This window comes from Nelumbo nucifera, chromosome 5, assembly GCF_055504915.1.
Source record: "Nelumbo nucifera cultivar China Antique chromosome 5, China Antique-T2T, whole genome shotgun sequence".
In the NCBI taxonomy this organism is placed as follows: Eukaryota; Viridiplantae; Streptophyta; class Magnoliopsida; order Proteales; family Nelumbonaceae; genus Nelumbo; species Nelumbo nucifera.
In genome coordinates, this window is record NC_142653.1 from 53,033,997 (window position 1) to 53,058,718 (window position 24,722).

General features: G+C 37.1%; 1 protein-coding gene across 3 annotated transcripts in view; it reads left to right on the plus strand.

Annotated features, from left to right (window-relative positions):
• The window catches only part of LOC104596728 (protein PSK SIMULATOR 1-like), a 55,400-nt gene that overhangs the window by 26,204 nt on the left and 4,474 nt on the right, over positions 1–24,722 (plus strand). For all 3 annotated transcript variants that reach the window (XM_010258008.2, XM_010258007.3, XM_019197686.2), the window contains exons 4-10: positions 2,010–2,335; positions 2,463–2,555; positions 2,654–2,744; positions 6,486–6,579; positions 10,305–10,402; positions 10,547–10,616; positions 22,656–22,759. In XM_010258008.2, the coding sequence (XP_010256310.1) occupies positions 2,010–2,335; positions 2,463–2,555; positions 2,654–2,744; positions 6,486–6,579; positions 10,305–10,402; positions 10,547–10,616; positions 22,656–22,759 (876 nt within the window). The remainder of the gene's footprint in view (positions 1–2,009; positions 2,336–2,462; positions 2,556–2,653; positions 2,745–6,485; positions 6,580–10,304; positions 10,403–10,546; positions 10,617–22,655; positions 22,760–24,722) is intronic.

The window sequence follows — 24,722 nt, forward strand, 5'->3', positions numbered from 1 at the left end:
CATTCCCATGCTCCTTGAAGAGCTCTTTAATCAGTACAAACTTAACTCAGTGGATATTCTTGCTCAGCACATCTTGGAACCCAGAGAATTTCTGTTTGTATTCTTGGGCATAATTGTCTAGCCTCCCTGATCAAGCAAAAATATACATTGCTCCACCTCTCTATCAAGTAAAGGTGCCTAAACATTGGTCACTACTCACTAGACAATCTGCTCACCTCTTTTATTTTATTTTATTTTTACGTTGGTTCACTATGATTTCTTTTGAGCTTAATCAATACAATCTTGGAAATTCCTCAGGCAGCCCTCCTTTCCTACACTATTCATCCTCCCAAATTCTTACATTACTCTCCTCCTACATTAATAAATATAACCCACATCAATCACCTTACTTACAAACCTAATGGACCTTCAAAATTCTTGAAAAATAGCTCTTAAGATTAAGTGCTTGATTGATCAATACTTTAATAAAGAGGTTGTGGCAGTTTAATATTTATATTAGGAAACTGATTACAAATGACACATGATTAACTGTCTCTGCTTAAGGAATATAGAGTGGATAGATATTTATTTTTTTTTATGGAAAAAGTGGATGGATATAAATGCTTTGCTGTCCTCTCTATCTATACAAATATATTTCTAACATTCATAGAGCTTTGAGATAGGGAGTTGGCAATATATGTAACCTAAGACAGTTGATGCTGTAGGCTGTTATGGGCTTTCATCATGCTTGGTTGGTATATAGTGGCTTCAGGTTAACCTGCAGTTATAGTTGTCAGGGCGACGCCTAGGCAGCAAGGTGCCCTTGGAGGCTTGCCTCGCCTAATCACCAAGCAGTTTTCTACATTGTGTTATAACATACTTTTATATTCTTAATTTTTGAGAATATAATTATAAAATAGACATTATTAAACTAAAATATTCATTTTATGTTTTAATATAGTAATTTATTTTTTAATTTTAGGGGTTTAATCAACACAAAAATATTCATTTTATGTTTTTATTATTTTTTTAATTTTAGGTTTTGAGACTTCAAAACCTGAACCAATAAGGAAGCACTCAAAATTTTGTCTAATCAACACATTATCTTCTTCCACTTTTTCTTTTTTTTTTCTTTTCCCATAACAAAATAGGGGTTCAGCCCCCATATTTTTTGAATTTTCTTGTCTTTCTTCTTTTTCTTATGATTATGTTGATTTTCTGTTCTTTAACATGAAGTTTATACTTATGAAAATTATGGATAATTATTAAGGAAATATGGTTATGGAGCCTAGGGAACTATCCTAGGATATATGTTTTTTTGCTTAAAAAAATCCATTTCCTAGGCAACAAGGTGCCTTCCCTGTTTCCTAGCCTCACCTTGGTGCCTTGAAAACTATGCCTGCCAGCTGTAGCCATTTCTTCATTGTATTAAAGAGACCTCTTCCTCTGTCCATATCAAACTGTTATTTCAAGTGAGCATTTTACTTCCATCAAGTCCTTGACGAATGAATTGTTAGGGTCTATTCTATTTTAGTCATCAGATTGTTGACTTGTAAGCCTGTGGTCTTTCTTTCTGTCCGTTCATCTTTGTTTATTCTATCTATCTAACCATCCTTTTTCTATCCTCTATTAATGGGTGATTTGAGCCCGAAAGCCTTTTTCATGTGGTCAGAATAAAGCCCTCTTTTTGAGCAAGCTTAATATTATGCCTACTATTACTTGTAGAAAATACCAATAAAGGTATGTCCAAGCCTCCAAGGGCTGCTCTGGACTGGAAGATTGACTGAGTGGTCAATCGATTGGGTCACCTAATTGGTGGATGGCTTAGATTGGTCACAGTATCCCTCCATATGGCAGAAATAGGGTTGGTCATGTAGGAAAGCTCCCTATTTGACATGACTAGTGAATTTTTCCATGTCTATCTATATATTCATCTTAATAAATTCCTTGTAACAGATAAAAAAACAGTACAGTAGATTGATTTACATTTCTCGCATGAACTTATTTTAATATTTTGTACTATCTCACAGGTTTCAGGGGTTAGCTCTCTTTTGGGTAGAGCTGGTACTGCTGGGCTTGGGAAGGCAGTGGAGGTCTTGGACACACTTGGAAGTAGTATGACAAATTTGCAACTGAACAGTGGATTTGTTTCAGGCGTGACAACAAAAGGCAATAAAATTTCAATTCTGTCATTTGAGGTTGCAAATACAATTGTTAAGGGTGCAAATCTTATGCAAGCTCTTTCAGAGGCCAATATAAGGCATCTGAAAGAAGTAGTGCTTCCTTCAGAAGGTGTGCAAAATTTAGTATCAAAAGACATGGATGAACTCATGAAGATTGCTGCTGCTGACAAGAGGTGGGGAGTGAGAAATAATTAAATCGATATGAGAATATATTATGTTAATGCACTTCTTTTTTATGTTTGCAATTTACTTTCATTTCAGGAAGAATAACCTTGTTGGTTTGTCACATAATGTATGCAGGGAAGAATTGAAGGTTTTTTCTGGAGAGGTTGTACGTTTTGGAAATCGTTGTAAAGATCCTCAATGGCATAATCTAGACCGCTATTTTGAGAAGTAAAATGTTCTTGTCTTGTTTCATTTTTCTGTTTCTTTTACTAAATTTTGAATGTGTTTCATGTTTCTTTTTTCTGGTTTCTTTTATGATGTTTTAGGCTGGGAACAGAACTTACCCTACAAAAACAATTGAAAGTAGAAGCTGAAGAAGTGATGCAGCAACTGATGACCTTGGTTCATTATACAGCTGTGAGTATTTATTTTTGATCAGTTACAGTTGTGTGTATTTCATCCATAAGTGATCTAAGAAATGCCAACTGTTTTTTATTTTTTATTTTTGATAGGTGCCAACTGTTTTTTATATTCATTCATTATACTAGTTAATGTGTAACTTATTTGGAATTGAAAGTTGTATCTGCAAGCATTATCCTTTTCTTTTTTTACTTTCCGGATTGGCAGCAAAGATAGAATTCATTAAGTAATAAAGAAAAGAAGGATACAATTTTTGGGTAGCCTTGGCCACCCACCCAACATTATCAATTTACAATTAAGCCGAAAAACATTGCCCTCTGTTAACCCCTTGCTTAGCTAGATGATGAACCAAGCTATTTGCTGATCTTAGTATCCATTGAATTGCTACTTGCATTTCTCTTGAAAACCATTTGAAAGTTTTGATTTTGTTCCTCAAGATCCTCGGACCATTTTCACCCTGAAGCAGCCAGCTTATAACAAGTCTGGAATCTCCTTCAATCACAAGTTTCCTCACTCCCATCTCCATTGCTTTCTGCGCCCTGAATATTGTGGCATTTATTTCTACCCTAGTTGAATTCTCTTCTAGTTCAATTCTTCACCCCTCCAATTTCAGAGTGCCCTGGATTACCAAAGTTACTCCCATCAAAATTCAATTTTAGGCATCTATTTGCACGTGCAGCCTGGTTTTTTATTTCCTTCTGCTTTACTTAAGATGAAGCTGCCACTACCCCCCCAATTCCTCATAACATCATCAAATGTGAAATCTGAAAATAATTCCATAGATCTTACTCAATGTGGCACCCTCACCATTTGCTTTTAATAATGGCTTCTTTACTCCTCTTCCTCTCAAAGATTCTAAGGTTTCAATAATGACTTAGACCCATACCGGTTATTTTGTTAATAATACATAAAGGCTTCCTAGTTCTTTTTTAATTTTTATTATTTTTATGTGTAAAAAATGTAAATTTGATAGATAATATATAAGCTAATTTTAATTAAAAATACTTGATTTATTAATATATAATAATTTATTATTTTATTGTCATTTTTATTAAGATTATATTATCCAAAACCAAGTTTTAGGTTGTTATTTATTTAAATAATTATAGCTGTCAGTACAATCGGGTCTAATCGGGTCAGACCCGATTATCCTGATTATTTATCAGGCCCAGTGGCTGTACAACCTAATTTCTGTACCTGGGCATACAGTATCAGGTTCAAACCTATTCTACAAGGGCCAATTGGTGCTCCCCAAGATTTTGGCCCATCACCAGGAACTGCTTTAATTGTTCCACAACTCCACCATGGGTGGGCATTCTGGGTTTTTTCGTTCCTGTAAGCAGCTTTCCATGCACTATTACTGGAACCAAATGAAGAAAATGGTCAAGGACTACGTATCTTCTTGTGCCACATGTCAACAACAGAAGTATTCTACCCAGTCTCCAACCAGGTTGCTTCAGACTTGACTTGTTCCTGAAAAGGTGTGGGATGAAATCACTACGGATTAAATCAGGACCATCCAAAATCAGCTGGTAAATGTAGACGGATTGAATATGCACATTTTATTGTGCTACCTCACCCCTACATGGCTAGTATTGGTGGCTGGGGCCTATTTTTATGATATGGCCAAATTACATGGCACTCCCACTTTTATCCTTACAGGCAGCAACCTGTTTTTTATGAGAAAGTTTTGGGAAACATTTTTCAAGGATCTTTGGGTTCAGCTGTGCTACTCTACGAGCTATTATCCCCAAACAGATGGTCAAACTGAAGTGATCAACTGTTGTTTGGAGACATATCTATGGTGTTTTGATGGGTAGTGGCTTAAACAGTGGATTGATTGGTTGCCTTAGGTGTTTAACACTCCTGTTTTAACAAAAGTCCATGTGTCCCTTTTTTGGTGTCAGTTTGATCAAGATCTTTTTCTTTTATGCTTTGTGTTGATGGGGTCTCGTTTGTTAAAGAGACTTAAGGTTGATGGGTCCCTCTGAAAGTGTGATCACAAGCACAACTTTGGACCTAGTCTTGTTTCAAGTGGTATTTGGGAGAGTTTTTGGATGTCTAGTTGCAGGTTAGTGAAATTTTAGATCCAAAGCTTAAAGGGTGCATGCTTTTTGTGTCTTTTTGGCTGTAGTCAAACTTCTTTGGTTGTGGATCTTTGGCAATGCCTGTTGCAATATAGAAGTTCATTGAAATGTCCAAATATTTCCAGCACCAAAATTTATCATGCCTTAGCATGTTTGATGAAGCACTTAAGAGTACAAGTTTCTACTAAGCGGGAGTCTTTGTCTTGTTTAAGGGCTTTTTTTTTAGTTGTTCTCGTGTGCCATAAGGGTATTTGATATGTTAAAGTCTCTGGTAGAATGTTCTTAATATTGCCATATTTGTGGTTTGATCTCTTTTAAGTTGGTAGTTCACCTTTGTAACTGGGAAATGTGTTATTGGGTGGACTTGATGATTGGTCATGTCTTAGGTAAATGTTTTGGGCTTCCATGAATACTCTATTTATGTATTGGGTTTGGGATAAGAGGCATGGGCTACTATGAATACCATTTGATTAGTTGTGGATTTATCTTAACCAATGTTTTAAAATGTGGAGGTGTGACACGAGGCATTCCACTACCTAGAGGTGTGAGGTGTAGTTCAGAATGTAAGAGGCGTAAGCCTCCTTAAGAGGAGGGGGATGACGAGGAAGAAGCAGGAGGAAGGGGAGGAGGAAGAAGAGGAAGGAGGATCTCATTTTTCTTTATTTTTAATAAGTCTTTTATGTTAAGGAGAATGAAGATGCTTCGCCCCTGGCCCACTTTTTTCCCCTCATCTTTTCTTCCCTTCCCTTCCCTTTTCTTTCTTTTTCTCTTTTTTCTTCTCTTTCTTTCTTATTGTTTCCCTTCCCTTTCTTTTCCTTCCTTTTCCTGTTTTTTCTTTCCTTTTTTTTTGTCTTTTTATATGAGGTCTGCATGAGGTGCATGAGGCATACTAGAGCATGAGGCACCTGAGGCATATGCCTCAGAGGTGTCAGTGCCTCTGGCATATGCCTCAGGGCATTTGGGGTGCCTCGCCTGGAGGTGTATGCCTCCCACGCCTTTTAAAACACTGATCTTGACTTGGGCAAGGACCAAAAGTGCTGTCACGAGCGAAATCAAGTTGATTGGATCCCTGTGGGTGTGTTGTAAGAGCTAGTTGCTACTATGCAGGAATCTGCAACTGCAAGTTGCCTTATTCAAGAGAAGCCATAAAAAATCAGTTGGATCTGTTGCTACCAATGTCATTGTTTCTTTTTATAATGTAATTATTTTTCTTGCTTTTGTTGTTGATGCTTTCCAGTTTTGGGTTTAGATGTAAATAGGGAAATGCATCTAAATTTTACATAGACTACTTGCATGATTGATAAACTCTATTTATCATCCAATGTGTGATGTCTCCACATGCTAGTACTAATCAGCAAGTTAATTTTAGCTAAGTTCCTGTATACCAAGATTTTTAGGTAAGATAAATCCTACTCCTAGAATCTGGACACATATCTGCTCCTGGGACCCATTCCAAGTTCATATAAAATAGCATTCATTTTCAAAATTGGTTTTGCCATTTTATTTCCATAGAGGACTGATCCTGAGATTTGTTGCATATACGGTTTCTACTCATGTTTCTTTCTAATATAAAGTTTATGTTGGCTTAGACCTAGGTGTTATATTTCAGAATTCATATTCTGGAAAAGTTTAATATTTCTTTTGGTCACAGGAATTATACCATGAGTTGCATGCCTTGGACAGATTTGAACAAGATTATCGACGCAAGCTTCAGGAGGAGGATAATTCAAATGCTGCTCAAAGAGGTGATTTCTCTTGCACTTACATGTTGTGCATTGAAATATGTGGAATGATTTTGGGATTGAAGTGATTTATGAATATATGGCATGAGTAGAAATTATATTCACTACTATGTATTGGAGTTTAAATGGTTGGACCACTAAATGGTGTGTCTAGGTTCTCAAAATATGGAACTGATCATGTAGTCAGAATGTACTGCATTTCATCATGATTGCAGATGGGAAAAGAACAGTTTAATCAAATTGTTATTGTTGAACTACACAACCAGGTCATCACCATGTAGTTCTCTTGGGTCCATTGAGCATGGGAAGGATCTGTGGAATCTGGTCTCTTTGTACCACCAATAATGTACCCCAATTTATCTCTTCCTTCAAAAGCCATTCAAGCAGACTGAGCCCATTCAAGATAATTCACCCCATCCAACTTCAAAGTAGTAATTTGTGTACATGGAGTCTGTCCCATGTGACCCATAACCACTTCAGGTTCTCCCCCTATCTAAAAATTTCTACGAGCGGATCCATCATTCAGAAAGAATGTATTCTTTCGATAAAATAACAAATAAGAGAGTCTGCAAGAAAGACTCAATCTAAATCATGACCTTATAGTTTTTCTCAAGACTCACAACTCTAATTTAGGATTGGGGTAAGAGGGGGATCATCCAATTGATCTCTACAGAGACCTAAACTCTCCTTCCAAGAACAATCAATCTCAATATCTTGGTGAAAAAAAACTAGAAAACCACAAAGCATACACCAATGTCTTGGAGAACCTAGAGATTAATATGTTGATCTCTCTAGTTTCCCTAGACACCAACCTAGGGGCAATCTCCCAGTATATTTTACCAAGATAAATCCAATAAGGTCTAAGCACCAATTCCAAGGTAAGAAAAACAAGAATCATTAATGAATTTACGCTTCTCTTTGGTAAGGTTTAAAATGTCAGTGTAGGAAACATGTCGGAAATGTTGGAGATATTGTATGGAAATATTGTAAAAAAATATAGACATGGAGGAAACATTGTGAAATATGAAAAAGGGAAAAGTACGGATAGGCCTAAAGCAGATTTCTGAATTCTACTGCAAATCTATAAACATTCAAAATGTCAAAAACCTACACTCTATACACCCATACCCACCCGTGAATTGGCATCAATTCCGAGCTGGCACCTACCCCAAATGTACTTTGAGCCTACAAATTCTGACCCTGGGCTGAATCGTCATTCTCCCTATGAAAAAGTATAAATTGCTGTCATATGTAATGATAAAATATGCCTAGTTAGACCCTTTTAAATTGTCATCTTGTTCCAAATCATCAAACAAAGCTAAGAAGTAAGGTTGACAGGTAAAATAATACATTACAATGCTCTCCTGTAAACTGTAAGAGTCAAAACTATATGATAGAGTGAGTTCAAGCAAAGTTTAAACTCATAGAAGTGCAAATTATTCTAATAGATCAACAAGATAATCTATTATACAACGAAATGAAGATTTAACTTCATGTTTGAAAAGAATTTCGAGCTGGCTCGAAGCAGTAATCATGTCCATTAGGTGGGCAATGAAACTGCTACTCCATGTATCTAAAATATTGTTACCAACTGATGCTCCAATGTGATCTCTTGTACTCCACAGAGTACTGATAGCTTTCATTGGGGGAAATGCCACTTCCAGTAATATTTCATGTCAGTATCCATGGAAATATATGGACATTCTAATTCATACTCTGTAGTTTCTCTTGATTTTGGGTGCTACTCCAAGGCTCTTCCTCAGGCACCAATTAGTCCTTCATATCTCCAAAAACCAGGCCAAATCAACAAAGGATGACTTGCTCCTCTGTTCTCCTTGCAGTCAGCTGGTCCTAGGACCAAGGTTTTAAATTTCGTAATGTATCGGCCGATACGGGCCGATACGTATCGATTCGGAAGAGTTCTGATACACGGAACATGTCTAATTAAATGGTTTCGTATTTTTTCATCCGTATCCTCATTAACATCAATTTTAATTAAGCCTTAAAGTCTGAGACGTCACTAAATGCTAATATAATTTAATTAAATGCTCATTTAAGTTACCTTTAATTACAGCATTTAATATGTCATTAAATGTTATTTTAAGTCAAATAACTTGTTAAAAATCACAAACCAAAGGTAAGAAGTTTTGAACCCAAGTCATTTGCTTGCAACACTAATTAATTAACCATTATGCCAACCTCAATTACTTATTAGAACACCACGTTTTTTTATACTTAAAGTAATCTTTCTTGCCTTGGTGGATGTTTCCCAACAAATGCTATAAATTTGATTATTAATATTTATATAATAATAAGATGGATACAAGTTAAATTTATTTATTAAAAATTATGGAATATATTAACTTGTATACATAATAAATATCATCTAAACCTATATATAATAAATATTAACTAATAAATGACTTCAAAAAAATATTAACTAATAAATATTAGTATGTATACACATACATTTTAGTTCTTCTATTATTTTTCAATTGTTACTAATTATATCCCAATACTTCATATAAATCATTAAAGAATGATTTTTTATGTTTAAATAAATTAGTTATAATCACATAAAACGTATTAATGTTCATATTTCTTAAAAGTTTTTAAAATTTTCTAGTGTATCCATGCGTATCTTGATTTTTCGTCCGTATCTATACGTTTCCAAAGCATATCTTGATACGTCTCTTAAAATTACCTTTCCGATACACCTTGCGTTTCCGATACTTTGAGCCTTGCCTAGGATTGTATCAGAAGCATCCAAGAATGCTACAATTTGTTGTGATATGATGAGAAAATAACACACACACAATAACATGGATAAATCTATGATGTTATAAGTTTTACTGGTATCATAGTTGAACCCAAAGAACGAATGTATCAGCTTTAAAAGTCATTATCTATCTTATTCATTAACAAAATAGGAATAAGATTAAGAAAGAATCAAGCTTCAGTTGCCTTTCTTGCTTTGTTGGAACTTGTAGAAAGAAAAGACAAACTAATAGTGTTAGTATTTGGTAAGAAACATGAGACACTAGATGATTAAAAAGTAAAGTATCTGGATACATGTATTTACATAGAAGCATTTGAGTTGAGGACTCGCAATTTTGGAGAGTTCACAAGTGGGTATTTTGATAAGTCTGCCTGATATGTACTTTATTCGAGTTAGGCATAAGTTGACTTGTGAAATTTCAACTTGTGAGTTCCCTCCAGATAGTGTCCATGCAATGCTAATACATGAGAAGACATTTTTTGTAGTATGAGTTATTAAGCATCAACTGAGAAAAGAAAAACAACAACATTTTTTTAACCTAAATGTGATTTCTCAAAGCTCATGTCTTGCCAAACTTAATTAAATTTCCAGCATATACAAGCTCTTATAGTATGATTTTTTAAAATATATAAGTTTACATATCCTAGAAATGTTAATGTTATTGTATATCTAATGTCCCTACAGCATCCTGTATTGTATTGGGTATGTGTCGTGTCTGAAGCTGGTTTGCAGTTTCTTGGCATTACTTAATTTTCTGTAGTGTTGTACGTCTTGTTAAATCAACTAGATTGTAATCATGTAACATCACATATAGAAGCCATTGGCTTTCTTCTTGTAGGAAAGTATAATATCCAGTGATAAATTATTGAGCTTCCCTTGACTTTTTTATCTATTTATTTTTTAACAATGGTTCTGTGTGTTACTGCAATTTTATTTCTTTTACATGTAGGGGATGGCCTTGCAATCTTAAGGGCAGAGCTGAAAAGTCAAAAGAAGCATGTAAGAAGTTTAAAGAAAAAATCACTATGGTCCAAGATTTTGGAAGAGGTGCCTAATTTTACTGTTTTGTAACTTTTCAGGGATATTCTGAAAGAATGGATTATTGTAGAAAGATAACCCAACTAAAGATTTTTTTTCTTCTAGTTATTTTAAGAAATATGTTTCTAAACAATCTAATCCCATGTGTTGCAGGTTATGGAGAAGCTTGTAGACATTGTCCACTTCTTACATCTAGAGATTCATGAAGCCTTTGGCAGTGCCAGTATGTATCACTTCTGACATTTTTTTTTTATTTTTGTATTTTTGCGCCTTGCTTCAAAAAGGCGCATGCCTTACCTTGCACCTTGCGCCTTGGGCACAAATTGGCCCTTACGCCTTTTTTGCGCTTTGCGCTTTTAAAACACTGGTCCATTGTTAGAATCATTGAAATTTTAGAAGTAATTCTTCATCCAAGAATACCAAGGGAGTTAGTGATTTCCCTATGCTGTCTGCAAAAAACAAAAAAAAAAAAGGAAAAATAAGAGTACATGAAAAGGAGGGAAAAAATAAAGGAAAACGGGAAGAAATGTCTATGAAATGTTCATAGTGGTTTACTGTTGATATTTTCTTGTGGAGTAGCTTAAATGATATAAACTTATCATACCATACAGTGGTACATTCTCTACTTATTCCATTTTCTTCTTTGATTGTTGTTGATTCTACAACTTTCAACATTCAACATCTCTCTTTTTTTCTCAATGTTCACGTGAGTAGGGCTGTAATTGAGTTGGATTCAGATCAAGTTCAGCCACATTTGAATCCAATCTGATTTTGAAATCCTATTGGAATTTAGATTGGAGTCGAATTTAATCCAAGTCTTTAACATTATTTTTAAAATAAAGAAAATATTTAAAAAGTTATAAAAGTTAATAACTTTCAACTTGTACAAATAAAATAAATTTATACAAATATAAAATACTGAATTTATTAATTATAACCCTTATATAATTATATATGTATATTATCCATGTATTTGTGTAATGTGTATGCATATGATTTTGTAATATGAATATTATAAAATTAAATTAGGTTTGAATCTTAATCAGATTGGATGTGGTCAAATCTAATTTCAATTCGATTAAATGGATCATCCAAATCTGGAATAATCGGATTGGGCATTGAACATTTGGATGCTGTGCAGAAAAAAATATTGGAACCTACAAAACCACAAAAAATATGAGGAACTTTAATGATTTCGTGGAGGACAGTTTGCTTACAGGAGATTCTGGTATGTTGCAAGCGGGACAGGTGTTTAGTCAATTCAGAATGGGAGGAGCATTTTTGTCCTCTACCCTTCAGTTTTGTAAATGTGCGGACAACACACCCTAGTTTCACGGAAAACATTGATAAATCGGAGGAAAGAAGGGCAAGTGGAGGGACCAGCTGGTTTTCAATTTATAGGTTGAGGTTCATCAAAAGTAAGTTGAGAATGTGGAATATCTAGGTGTTTGGTAGAAATGAAGAAAGAAATGGAATTTTTGAGACAGGTTGAGGAGGTGGAAAGGATTGAATGGGAAGAGGGAGGGGGTTGTGAGAAGAGAGAAGGAAAAGAATGGATTTGAGGGCGGAGTTGGATATGATTTTAAGAAGGGAGGAAATTTGCTAGCGGCAAAAATTGAGATGTAAATGGTTGAAGGAGGGGGATGGAAATATTAAATATTTTAGAAATTGTGGTGAATAGGGAAGAAATTCAGAATAAGGAGGGACTTGAATTGGTGTTAACTTCACATTTTAGGGCCCTGCAAGGCTCAAATAGCCCCTAGAGGCTTGTGCTAGAGGGACTACATTGGGAAAGAATCTCAAGGAAGTTGGCTGCGAAATTGGAAGAACTATTCTCCTTGGAAGAATTTAAGTGCGGTGATGAGTTTAAGTAGTGATAAGTAAACCTGTTCACGGGCTGGGCTTTGTCTCTAGATTTACAGAACACATTTAGGGTTGAGGCTCAGCCTGGCCCAACCATCAGGCCTAGGTCTTGAGCCCAAGCCTGACCGTCATATAAAGCCCGAAGACTAGGTACGAGCTCGAAGCCCAACTAAAAAATTGGAAAAAAAATTTCTGTTTTTACTCAATAAAAAACTGATTTATTTATATTAAAAGATATCAAAACCCAAAAATAATGAAAGATCTCACTATAGCTTGTAAAAAAGAGAAGAGAAACAAAGAAAAGAACATATTATATATATTTTTATTATATTTGTAGCAAAATATAGAGGGAGAGAGGAGAAAATATTTTCTTTGTTAATTTTCAAAACACATTGAGCATACAACTTAAATAAGAAAAGATAGGAAAGGCTAACCCTAGAATCTCTCACAATCAGGGATTGACTAATTCTTTCCCTTAATCCTAGGATGACTTTCCTAAATTTATTCAAATCTCTAACAATCAAATCCTAACTTTCCTAATTTACCGACATTCCCCCTCAAGTTGGTGCAAAGATATCTATCATGCCCAACTTGCTAACTTGAAGCTCAAATGGCTGTCTCAACAAGCTCTTAGTCAAAACATCTACAACTTGTTGCGTGGTTGGTACAAATGGAGTGCAAATTATTCCCTCTTCAAGCTTCTCCTTTATAAAGTGTCTGTCAATCTCAACATGTTTCGTCTTGTCATGTAGAACCGGATTATGAGCAATGCTGTTAGCTGCCTTGTTATCACAATACAATTTCATAGGAAAACTCACTGGTCTCTTAAGATCTGCTAGAACCCTATTTAGCCAAATAACCTCACACACTCCTTGAGCCATTGATCTGAAATCAGCCTCAGCACTACTTCTAGCAACTGCACTTTGCTTCTTGCTCCTCCAAGTAACTAAATTGCCCCAAAGAAATGTGTAGTACCCCGAAGTTGACCTTCTATCAGTAATCGAACATGCCCAATTCGCATCTGTATACACCTCAGCCCCTCTCTTCTCATTTTTCTTGAAGAAGAGTCATTTTCCTGGTGTGCCTTTTAGATACCTAAGAATTCGATACACAACTTCAAGATGTTTTTCGTATGGGGAGTGCATAAATTGACTGACCATGCTCACAGCGAAGGCAATATTAGGATGTGTATGTGACAAGTAAATCAATCTTCCAACCAGTCTTTGGTACCTACCCATATCTACTGGAACCCCATCTTTAACTTCTCCAAGCTTAGCATTAACTTCTATTGGAGTGTCTGAAGGTTTGCAACCACTCATTCCAATTTCTTTCAAGAGATCTAGAATATACTTTCGTTGCGAAACCACAATGCCCTTCTTTGATCTTGCCACTTTCATTCCAAGAAAGTACCTTAGCTGGCCTAAGTCTTTAATCTTGAATTCCTTGGCTAAGCTATGCTTCAGTCTGCTCATCTCTTCTATATCATCTCCAGTCAAGATTATGTCATCCACGTAGACAATCAAAATCGAGACCTTGTCTTTGGTGGATCTCTTTGTGAAAAGAGTATGATCAGATTGTCCTTGACTATATCCTTGACTTTTAACAAACCTTGCGAATCTTTCAAACCAGGCTCTGGGAGACTGTTTAAGTCCATATAGAGACTTTTTTAGCTTGCATACCTTAGTTCCAAGCTTCTCAGTGAAACCAGGTGGAGGCTCCATATATACTTCTTCCTCTAAGTCTCCACTCAAAAAGGCATTATTCACATCCAGCTGATTCAGTGGCCAATCAAGATTAGCTGCAACAGATAAGAGTACTCGAACTGTATTTAGCTTCGCCACTAGAGAAAAGGTCTCAGAGTAGTCTACTCCATATGTCTAAGTAAAGCCTTTAGCTACTAGGCGAGCCTTGTATCTCTCCAAGGATCCATCTGAGTTGTACTTCAGAGTAAACACCCATTTACAACCAACAACTGTCTTCCCATCCGGTAGATCCACTTTCTCCCAAGTAGCATTCTTTTCCAAAGCTCTCATCTCCTAAAAAATAGCTTCTTTCCACTCAGGAACATTAAGAGCCTCCTGGATACTGTTCGGAATGGATACACTAGACACTTGTGAAATAAAGGCACAATATGAAGGTGAAATATTTTTGTAAGATACAAAATTTGATAGAGGATGTTTTGTACAAGACCTAACACCTTTCCTAAGAGCAATGGGAAGATCAAGCTTACTAGAAGAATTTGAATCAGAATTACCTGGAGGAATATTTTCAGGAACTTTTGAAGAATTATCATGAATTTCATGATCCAACCTTTGATCAGATTCTTGTTGATGTTGTAGAATGGTGCCTCTCCTTTTTTGTGCTAGATATTCCTTTGAATATACAAGACCTTTATACCGTTTCGCATGCATCTGTACAGCTTTTTCATTTTGAGATGGCATTACCAAAGGTTGTTCATTGGTAGACTCAACATTTTCAATATTTAATTCATTTGTTTCCACTAATATTGTATTTGCTGCCTCACTTTCTTTCGGTGACCAGTTGTGAGGAACATCGTTATGGACAAATTCAAACATTAAATCAGAACCATCTAAAAAACTATCTTCACTAGTGTTGCTCTCCCCCTGAAGATGGGAGTTGCTGTAGTATGAGGTTCCTTCAAAGAAGGTGACATCCATAGACACAAACATCTTTTTCAAAACTGGATCAAAGCATTTGTAACCTCTCTGATTAGTGGGATAGCCTACAAAAAAACATTTATGTGCTTTTGGATCAAGTTTTGAACGTTTTGGATCATGGTTATGAACAAAGGCCACACTTCCAAAAATTGTTAAGGGAATGTTTGTCACTAGCCGAGAGTTTGGAAAACAGTCAGTGAAAACTTGTATGGGTGTTTTAAAATCCAAAATTCGTGTAGGCAGTCTTTTAATCAAATAAGTGGCTGTTAAAACGGCTTCCCCCCAAAGATACTTAGGAACCTTAGTTTTAAAACTTAGAGCTCTAACAACTTCAAGGAGATGTTTGTTTTTCCTTTCCGCCACCCCGTTTTGTTGAGGTGTATTATTACATGAACTTTGATGTACAATTCCTTTCTCACCAAAAAAATTCCCTAACACATTGTTAAAAAATTCCTTTCCATTATCACTTCAAAAAATTTTAATTTGAGTCTGAACTTGTGTTTGAACCATGTTGTAGAAATTTTTGAACACAGTTTCAACATCAGATTTCTCTTTTAAAAGGAAAACCCAAGTGACCCTAGTATGATCATCAATAAAAGTAATGAACCAACGTTTTCCAGAAAGAGTTGTCACTCTAGAAGGACCCCAAACATCACTGTGAATCATGGTAATTGGTTTTGATTTTTTATATGGTTGAGACGAAAAAATAGCACAATGATGTTTTGCTAATTCACAAGATTCACACTAGAAAACTGAATGATTTTTATTCATGAATAACTTGGGAAATACATGCTTTAAATATTGAAAGCTAGGATGTCCTAATCGATAATGCCATAACAAAATTTCACTGTCACTAGAAACAGAAATAGAATTGAAACAAGTCTGTCGGTCTTGCCTTCTAAAGGTTGATCCTTTATTAAAGAAGTAGAGGCCACCATCCTGTTTAGCACCCCCAATCATCTCCCCCGAGGTTAAATCCTGAAATTCACAATGAGAAGACCAAAAATTAACTCGACAATTATGATCAAGGGTTAGTTTACTGACAGACAAGAGATTGTATGATAGGTTAGGAACATGCAGAACATCTTTAAGGTTTAGAGAAGGAGAAATAGACATTGTTCCTTTCCCAGCAACAATAGCAAAGGAACCATATGCAATTTTAACCTTTTGATTCCTTGCACAAAGTGTATATGAAGAAAAGAATTGCGAAGTGCCGGTCATATGATCAGTGGCACCTGAATCTAATATCCAAGAGCCATTAGACTTGGTACAAGCAATGGCTACAGTGAAAAAATTACCTGACTGAGCTAGAGAACAGGATGAGTTAGAATTTCCTAAAGATTGAGATTGAAACATTTTATATAAGTGCTCTATTTGTTCCTTTGTGAAAGGAAGAGACTCTGAGGATGATTGCTGCCCTAGATCCGAATTGCTCACTTGAAACACGCAGACATCTCCCCCTGACTTGTTGTCACTGCCTGGTTTTTTCTTCCAACCCGCCGGTTTCCCGTGCAGCTTCCAGCAGGTTTCCCGAGTATGGTAGGTTAGGAACATGCAGAACATCTTTAAGGTTTAGAGAAGGAGAAATAGACACTGTTCCTTTGCCAACAACAGTAGCAAAGGAACCATCTGCAATTTTAACCTTTTGATTCCCTGCACAAGGTGTATATGAAGAAAAGAATTGCGAAGTGCCGGTCATATGATCAGTGGCACCTGAATCTAATATCCAAGAGCCATTAGACTTGGTACAAGCAATGGCTGCAGTGAAAAAATTACCTGACTGAGCTAGAGAACAGGATGGGTTAGAATTTCCTAAAGATTGAGATTGAAACATTTTATATAAGTGCTCTATTTATTCCTTTGTGAAAGGAAGAGACTCTGAGGATGATTGCTGCCCTGGATCCGAAGTGCTCACTTGAAACACGCGGACATCTCCCCCTGACTTGTTGTCACTGCCTGGTTTTTTCTTCCAACCCGCCGGTTTCCCGTGCAACTTCCATCAGGTTTCCCGAGTATGCTACGGCTTTCTACAGTGGTCACACCAAGGCCTCTGCTTTCCTCCTCGTATATCTCCTTCTAAGTCTACACATCGGGCCACAAGAGCAGACCCCTCATTCTCTGTTTTTGTTTCACTAACATTCTTCAACATCACTTGCCGCCGTGCTTCTTCTCTACGCACTTCCGAAAAAACTTCTCTCATAGTCGGCAAGGGCTTTCACCCTAAGATACGTCCCCGAACCTCATCGAGTTCTTTATTCAAACCAGCCAAGAAAAGAAATACCCGACCTCTTTCTATCTTCTTTTTGTACCGAACACTGTCACTCGGACTTTCCCATTCTTCTTCTTCTTCTTCAAATAAATCCAACTCCTACCAAACAACCATCATCTCATTATAATAAGCTGTTACTTCACGTTCACCTTGTTGCATCTTCCACATTCGGGTATTCAATTCGAATAATTGTGAATGATTGTCCAAATCCGAATAGGTTTCCCTAACTGCTTCCCACACATCGCGAGTCGTCGGCAGGAACATGAATGGTTTTCCAACCACCGAATCCATAGAGTTGATCAACCAGGCGGTAACCATCGAATTTTCGGAACGCCACTACTTGTACTTTGGATCATCAGTGGCTGGCGGTTTCACTTCGCCGTTCAAATAGCCGAGTTTCCCTTTGCCGTCAATCATCAACCGCACGGACTGAGACCACTCAAGATATTTTTTGCCATTCAATTTGTGAATGGTAATTTGAAGAGAATTCTCAGAAAGAGAAACAGCCGTTGGCTGAACACCTCCTTCCGAAGACGTTACACCACTGGTAGCATCCGAAGAGGCTGAACCGGAGCCAACCATGGCGGCCTTATAATTCATGATCAAACCCTAAGGCTCTGATACCATGTAGCGAAATATAGAGGGAGAGAAAGGAGAAAATATTTTCTTTGTTAAATTTTAAAACACATTGAGCATACAACATAAATAAGAAAAGATAGGAAAGGCTAACCCTAGAATCTCTCACAATCAGGGATTGACTAATTCTTTCCCTTAATCCTAGGATATGACTTTCCTAAATTTATTCAAATCTCTAACAATCAAATCCTAACTTTCCTAATTTACTGACAATATTAAATATTTTTTTTGTTATATAATATATTATTAGTTTGGACTTGGACTCGGCTCAGGTTTTTTTGAGAAATTTGTAAAAAGGCTACTTTCTTGGAAAAAGAATTACATTTCAAAATTCATAGAGGCATGGTATCTAGGGGGTTTAAGTAAGGCTGGAAAGGTTGCATGGAGCTTCATCCCTGCAGCAGCATTTTGGGCTATATGGAGTGAGAGAAATAGTAGAATTTTTGAAGGCAAACAGTCCTCAAAAGAAGAAGTCTTGGATAAAGTATTGGAGATGGTTCATTCATGGCTTGCAACTCATCCTTTGTTTTGGTTCAGACATTTTAGATCATTGATTTTATTTCCCTTTTGTAAGGAATGGAAAGTCTTTTGTTTTGGGGTCTCTGGTTGTAATGGGCAGAATTGTTCATCCTCTATTCAGCTTCTCTTTGTACAGGGGCTTCTTTGTATATGCTTTTTGATTTCAAAGAAATACTTTACCTTACAGTTTCAAAAAAAAAAAAATTACATTTCAAAAGTGGGGATGTTGACCTTGATTAACTCTACATTGTCTAATTTTCCAATATTCTTGTCAAATTTTCAGGCCCTGGTGAAAGTAGTGCAAAAATTGGATAAAGATTTGCATCACTTCTCCTAAATTTTCAGTCCTAGTAAATGGGCAGTCGGCTGGTTTCTTCAAGAGTTCTAGAGGTCTTCGGCAAGGAGACCCCCTCTCTCCTCTCCTTTTTATTTGTGTAATGGAAATATTATTAACAGCCTTTGTGAACCAGGTGGGAAATGAGGGCCTCTGGCATGGCTTTGAAACCACTCCGGGGGGAGAAAAAGTCCAATTGCTCCAATTTGCTGATGATACCCTCTGTTTCATTGATGCTGATGTGGAGCAGTTGGGAGTTTTTCTTGGGGTTCTTGCTGGTTTGAGGTAGTATCAGGCCTGAAAGTCAACTGAGCCAAGAGCAGGTTAATTTCAGTGGGAAAAGTAGATAATATAGAAAGATTTATCTGAAGTCCTTGCCTGTCAAATTGGTTTCCTGCCAACTATTTATCTTGGGCTCCCTCTGGGAGCTAAATGCACCTTATCCTTAGTGTGGGAACCTGTGCTGGAAAGGTTAGAAAGGAAGTTGGCTTCATGGAAAACAAAATATCTCTCTTTAGGTGGTAGGATTACACTTCTAAAAAGTTTCTTATTAAATCTGCCCTCCTACTTTCTGTCTCTTTTCCCAATGCCAAGGCAAGTGGCCCAAAAAGTGGAAAAACTGCAGAGGAACTTCCTATGAAAAGGGTGGGAAGAGGAGAAGAAGATTCACTTGGTCAGCTGGGGTCAGGTTTGTGCCCCTAGACAAAAAGGAGGTCTGGGGGTCAGGAAAATGAAGGTCTTTAACAAGGCTTTTTCTGGGGAAATGGATCTGGAGATTTGGCTGAGAAAGAGGTAGTTGGTGGAGGAGCTTGATTGCAGCCAAATACAACACAGACTGTGGGGATTGGGTGACCACTACTGTGACCTCTCTGGGGTGCCATCTGGAAGAAAATCAGGGAAGTCTTCCCTTGGTAGGGGTCTTTAGCAGAGTTGTTTCCTCAGTTGTTCCAAATTGCAGAGAATGAAGATGTCATGGTGGCTGACTGCTGTGAGGTTCGAGACAACATCCATGTCTGGTGTCCTTTCAGAAGAAGTTTTCAGGATTGGGAACTGGACCTCGTGTCAAATCTGCTGGGGTTGTTGTCCAACCAGAACCTGAACTTGCTTGAAGATGACACCTGGAACTGGAATTGTAATAGTGATGGCGTGTTCTCTGTTAACTCCTTCGCCAGGAATCTTGCATGTGGTCTTCAAGCTGATTTTCCTGCTGAAAAAGTCTGGAATCTGGTTGTCCCTTCAAGGCAAACTGCCTTGCTCTGCGCTGTGGCTTTGAACAAGTGTCTCTCCAAAAGGAATCTGGTGAGGAGAGGTGTCAAAATCCGGGACCTGTCTTGTGTGCTCTACAATCAAGTGGAAGAAGATAGTAACCACTTATTTCTGCACTGTTCTGTTTCCACTACAATCTGGAACCACTTGTCCTCCTGGCATCTCCATTGGGTTATGCCAGCGACTGTTCTTGATCTCTTGTGGTCTTGGGAACAAAAAGGACTGTCCAAGGTAGCAAAAAGCGTTTGATCCTCCATTCCTGCAGCAGTAATTAATTCCATTTGGACTGAAAGAAACAGTAGAATCTTCCAGAACAAACACAGTGAAGTGGATCAACTAATTTCCTTTACTTTTGGGAAGATAGTCTCCTGGACTGCTGCTTTGAAAGGGGTTCAACCAAGGGTTTTGGGAGCCCAGCTGATTGATGGTGATGTTTAACTTGAAATGTATTCCTGGGTTATTGGCCTCGGATTTGTTTTTTGAGGGGCCCATTGTATTATGTAATCTGGTTCTATCTTAATAAATATTTACCTGACCTTTTTCAATAAAAAGTAGTGCAAAAATTGGAAAAGTTAATTAGAGGCTTTCTTTGGAATGCTGGAAACGACAAGGTCAGTCATTTTGTGAATTGGTCAGTGGTGTGTAAAACTATAGAAGATGGGGGTATGGTGATAGGCAGGTTGTCAGAAAAAAGACAAGGCTTTGTCAGATAAATGGTTGTGGAGATTTCCAAAGTAGAGGGAGGTTTTGTGGCATTTAGTAATAGAAAGCATTCATGATTGTACCCTAATGGATGCGACTTTCTCTGGAATTTGTTTAAGAGCTAATGCTAGAATACCGTGGAAAACAAGTCTTTACTTCCAACCTTTTTACGACACATAAGATTTGATGTCATTTCAGGACAAGGGGGTAAAATTTTGGGAGGACACTTGGTGGGGGATTCTCCTTTTTTTTCAATTGTTCCCCAAGAATTTACATGTTGTCAAATTTCAAAAACAGAAGCATTGCTGACTTTTGTTCTCTTAATGAAACTGGGTTTGTTTGGGACTTGGGTTGAAACTAATGAGATGATTCTCTTGATCAATTTACTTCAAGATATTGTCCTAACTCCATCGGGTGTTGATGAGAGGGTTTGGCTCCCGCCTGTTAAAGGCAGTTCCACTTCTTCCTTCTTATGGTCCTTGTCAATCAAGATGAAAACCTGTCTTTCCTTGCTAAAGAAATGTGGTCTCGCCTAATTCCCCCTAAAATAAAGGTTTTTTGTTGGGTTGCTTTTAAGAAAATCTTGAACACCTGTGATAGACTCTGAAGGAAGTGTAAAAATTGGTCTCTTTCTCCCCATGTTTGTGTTCTTTGCTGGAAGAATGGGGAGAGTACTAACCATCTTTCTTTTTTTGCAGTGCCCCTATGCTTCTCAGGTTTGGCAACATTTTTTCTCTTTGGTGGGAGAAGTGTGGACAGCACCCTCAGACGTGGACCTTGTAAGCCACATATAATGAGATGCTCTTCTTGAAGGAGGAAAATTTAATGGCAGTGTGTGAAGGGCAGTGTTGTGGGGTCTGTGGTGTGAAAGGAATGGTAGAATCTTTGAAGAAAAATACAATGAAGTAGAGGAGATGATTGAACTTACAGCTGTAAGGGTTGCACATTGGACTCAGATCAGCAATGATTTCAATGGGGTAAGTCTGAATGACCTGCTAAGATGTTGGAACATTATTGCAGGTTTTAATAACAGAGTACAACAAAGGGTGGTGGAATGGAGTCTACCTGGGAATTCTGGAGTGGGATGGGTGGTTAGGGACTTGGGTGGCAATGCATTTCTCAGTTATTCATGATCAGCTGGTTTTGGAATTTCTCTAAGGGCAGAATTGTTGGCTTTAATTCAATGCCTTAAACTGATTGTTTAGCAGGGGTTAATGAATATAGCAGTTGAGGGGGATTGCCAAACTGTCATTTCATGGATGAATTTTCAAGAACAAATACCTTGCCAATTTAGACCTTTGGTGAGATTGACTCACTCCTTGGGTGCCAGCTTGAACTTCTCATTCATCTGGGTACCCAGGAGTACAAATATGCTAGCTGATTCTTTGGCAAGGTTGGGGGTAGAAAAGGAATTTGGTTGGGGTTGCCTAGGGCCAGACTGTAACTTGTAAGGAGTTTTTTTTTTTTTTTTTTTCCCTTTCTTTGGGTTTTCTCTGCTGTACTGTTTCTTTTACTGTGTATAGGGTCTGTTGTAAGTTTGTCCACCTGCTATGGTTTTGAGCAGGGTGTCTCTTTCTCCTTAATGATATTTATTCCTGATGTTTATCAAAAAACATTTGGACTGTTGGCAGCCCTATATGTCTGTGCACATGCAATTATTGTGTGTGTGTGTGTGTGTTTACTTGGAAAACTTGAGCCAGATAATTCAAGAATAGCTCATCAATTGAACTGGAAAACAACCTGAGTATTTTCTAAAGTTGTTGTGTTTACATATCTACTGCCATGGTTAAGTGCGCCCATTTGCAAAGTATATATTTATGCTATTTATTCGTAGAATTGAAGTACCTTATTTAACCTTGAGATGTTTTTGTTCATGGTTCATTCAGAGTTTATTTGATTGTTCATGGTTCATTCAGAGTTTATTTGATTGCTAATCTTTAAGTTTATATATTGGAAACAAAAGTCTTACAATTATTATTTTTTGTCTGCTTGCAGATAGTGATAAGCCTGTGAAGGGATCTCTGAACAACAACCAACGGTTGGGGCCTGCTGGTCTTGCATTGCATTATGCAAACATTATTACTCAAATTGATACTCTTGTAAGTTTCTTTTCTTTTTCTTTTTTGTTGATGGAGATAACTGCTAAAAAATTTTATTGATGAAAGTAGAATAATACAAAGGTTGTCTTACACCCCTTAAATGGTTAGCCTTGGCTAACACCATTCTAGAAAACAAAAACATAACAGAGGACACAAATTTTACATTAATGGGCCCCAGAACATACTGTCTCTCATTGCCCCTAGTTTTTGTTAAACCATCTATGAGCCCATTTGCAGATTGTGGGATCCAATCCACTGCTGCTTGCAATTCCTCTGTTATTAATTTGATTTCTCAAACAACACATCTATATTTCCATGAGATCACATAAATTCCAGTTAGCCATCCAATTGCAACTCTTGATCTTCTTCAATGACCAGATTTCTAATGTTCATGGATTTTTCCCTTTTTGTGCCTTGGAGGATTGCCCAAGTTTCTGCCTTAATTGAGTCTCCACTCCCTATAGGGCCCGAGAACATTGCAATAATGTTTCCCATCCTCATTTCAGAACACTCTTTCAATGCCTGCCAAACCTGGATTTCCTAGACTGCATCCAATAAAATTTAGCTTTATGTGGATTGTTATAGGAAGAACCCATCTAGCTATGGGGGCTGATTTAGATGAAGACGAATCAGCCACCTGTTTCTAGTTTCTAATGAAATCATTTGTGGTAAATGGTGAGAATATATTCAATGTATTCACCCAGTGGACAACTTTCATAAAGATACTGTTGATGGTTTCCTCAACAAATCTCTTCTTGTTGCTAAATAGGCAGGCATTCTATCTGCCCATAACATCATAAAATAGCAGCTCCCATGCGCCTCCCAGCAGGAATCTAGTGAGGTGTTTAAACTCTTGATTAAGTTTCATAATTCATTTGCACACACATACCCCATAAGATGATCTAACCTCCCTCAACTCCCACCCAAACCTCACCACTTCATATTTCTCCACCACCACTCTCCTCTACAAAGAATGTCTCTGCTTCTCCAACCCAAACCTCTACAACCGTTTCACATTTCACAAGTAGTTCTTTATTAAAAGGTCTCACTCTTCTAAACCGCAAACTCCCCTCCCTCCTTGGGTCTACACCAGTGTTTAAAAATCGCAAGGTGCAAAAAATGCATAAGGGGCAATTTGTGCCCAAAGCACAAGGTGTAGAGTTTGAGCACCCTTTTCCATATTGAGCAGCTATTGGAAGGAAGAATGTCTTCCAAAGTCCAACCCTCCACTGGAGACACCAAATTTAGCATGTAGCAGCCTCCACCACATCCAACTTACCACCTGAAACCTCCATAACCATTTCCCAAGCAAAGCTGTATTGACTTTTCTAGAGATTTTTTTCTTTTTTGTGTGGTTGTGGTTGTGTTTTGTTTGGCTCACGCAACCAGTTTTCTAAAGGACATTTTCATTTTGTTGCTGGTTCTGGAACCACCAGAACATGGTTCCAGAACCACCAAAATCCTCATTTTTTGAACACTATGGAAGATAACCTTTTCAGCACAATCACATGGTTCAAAAAGAAGGCCGACATGTTCAAGTGATTCTGTGTAACTAGAGCCATATTCATATATCATATAAAATGTAATACATATTATATACATGTAAAAAAATGTATAATTATATACTTTATTGTATGTTTTTCACATATTATATATTATTTTTAATATTATGTGTTCTTAATGTATTATATATTATTGTTAACATATGATAAATAAATGGCCATATGATAATAGTTGAATGGTGATAGATGAATTGCTTCCATATATTGATGTATTACGTCCAAAAAAATGAATTATGAATGGAACACTGGTTGTGATAATATGTGATTCAAAACACAACAACAACCATGCATAGCAGAATGCCTATGATGGTTCAAAACCAGTATTTTTATTTTCAAAAAAGAGGTAGATTAGTTTTTGAACACAATCACCCTTTTTTTGAACCATGTTAATATTCTTCATG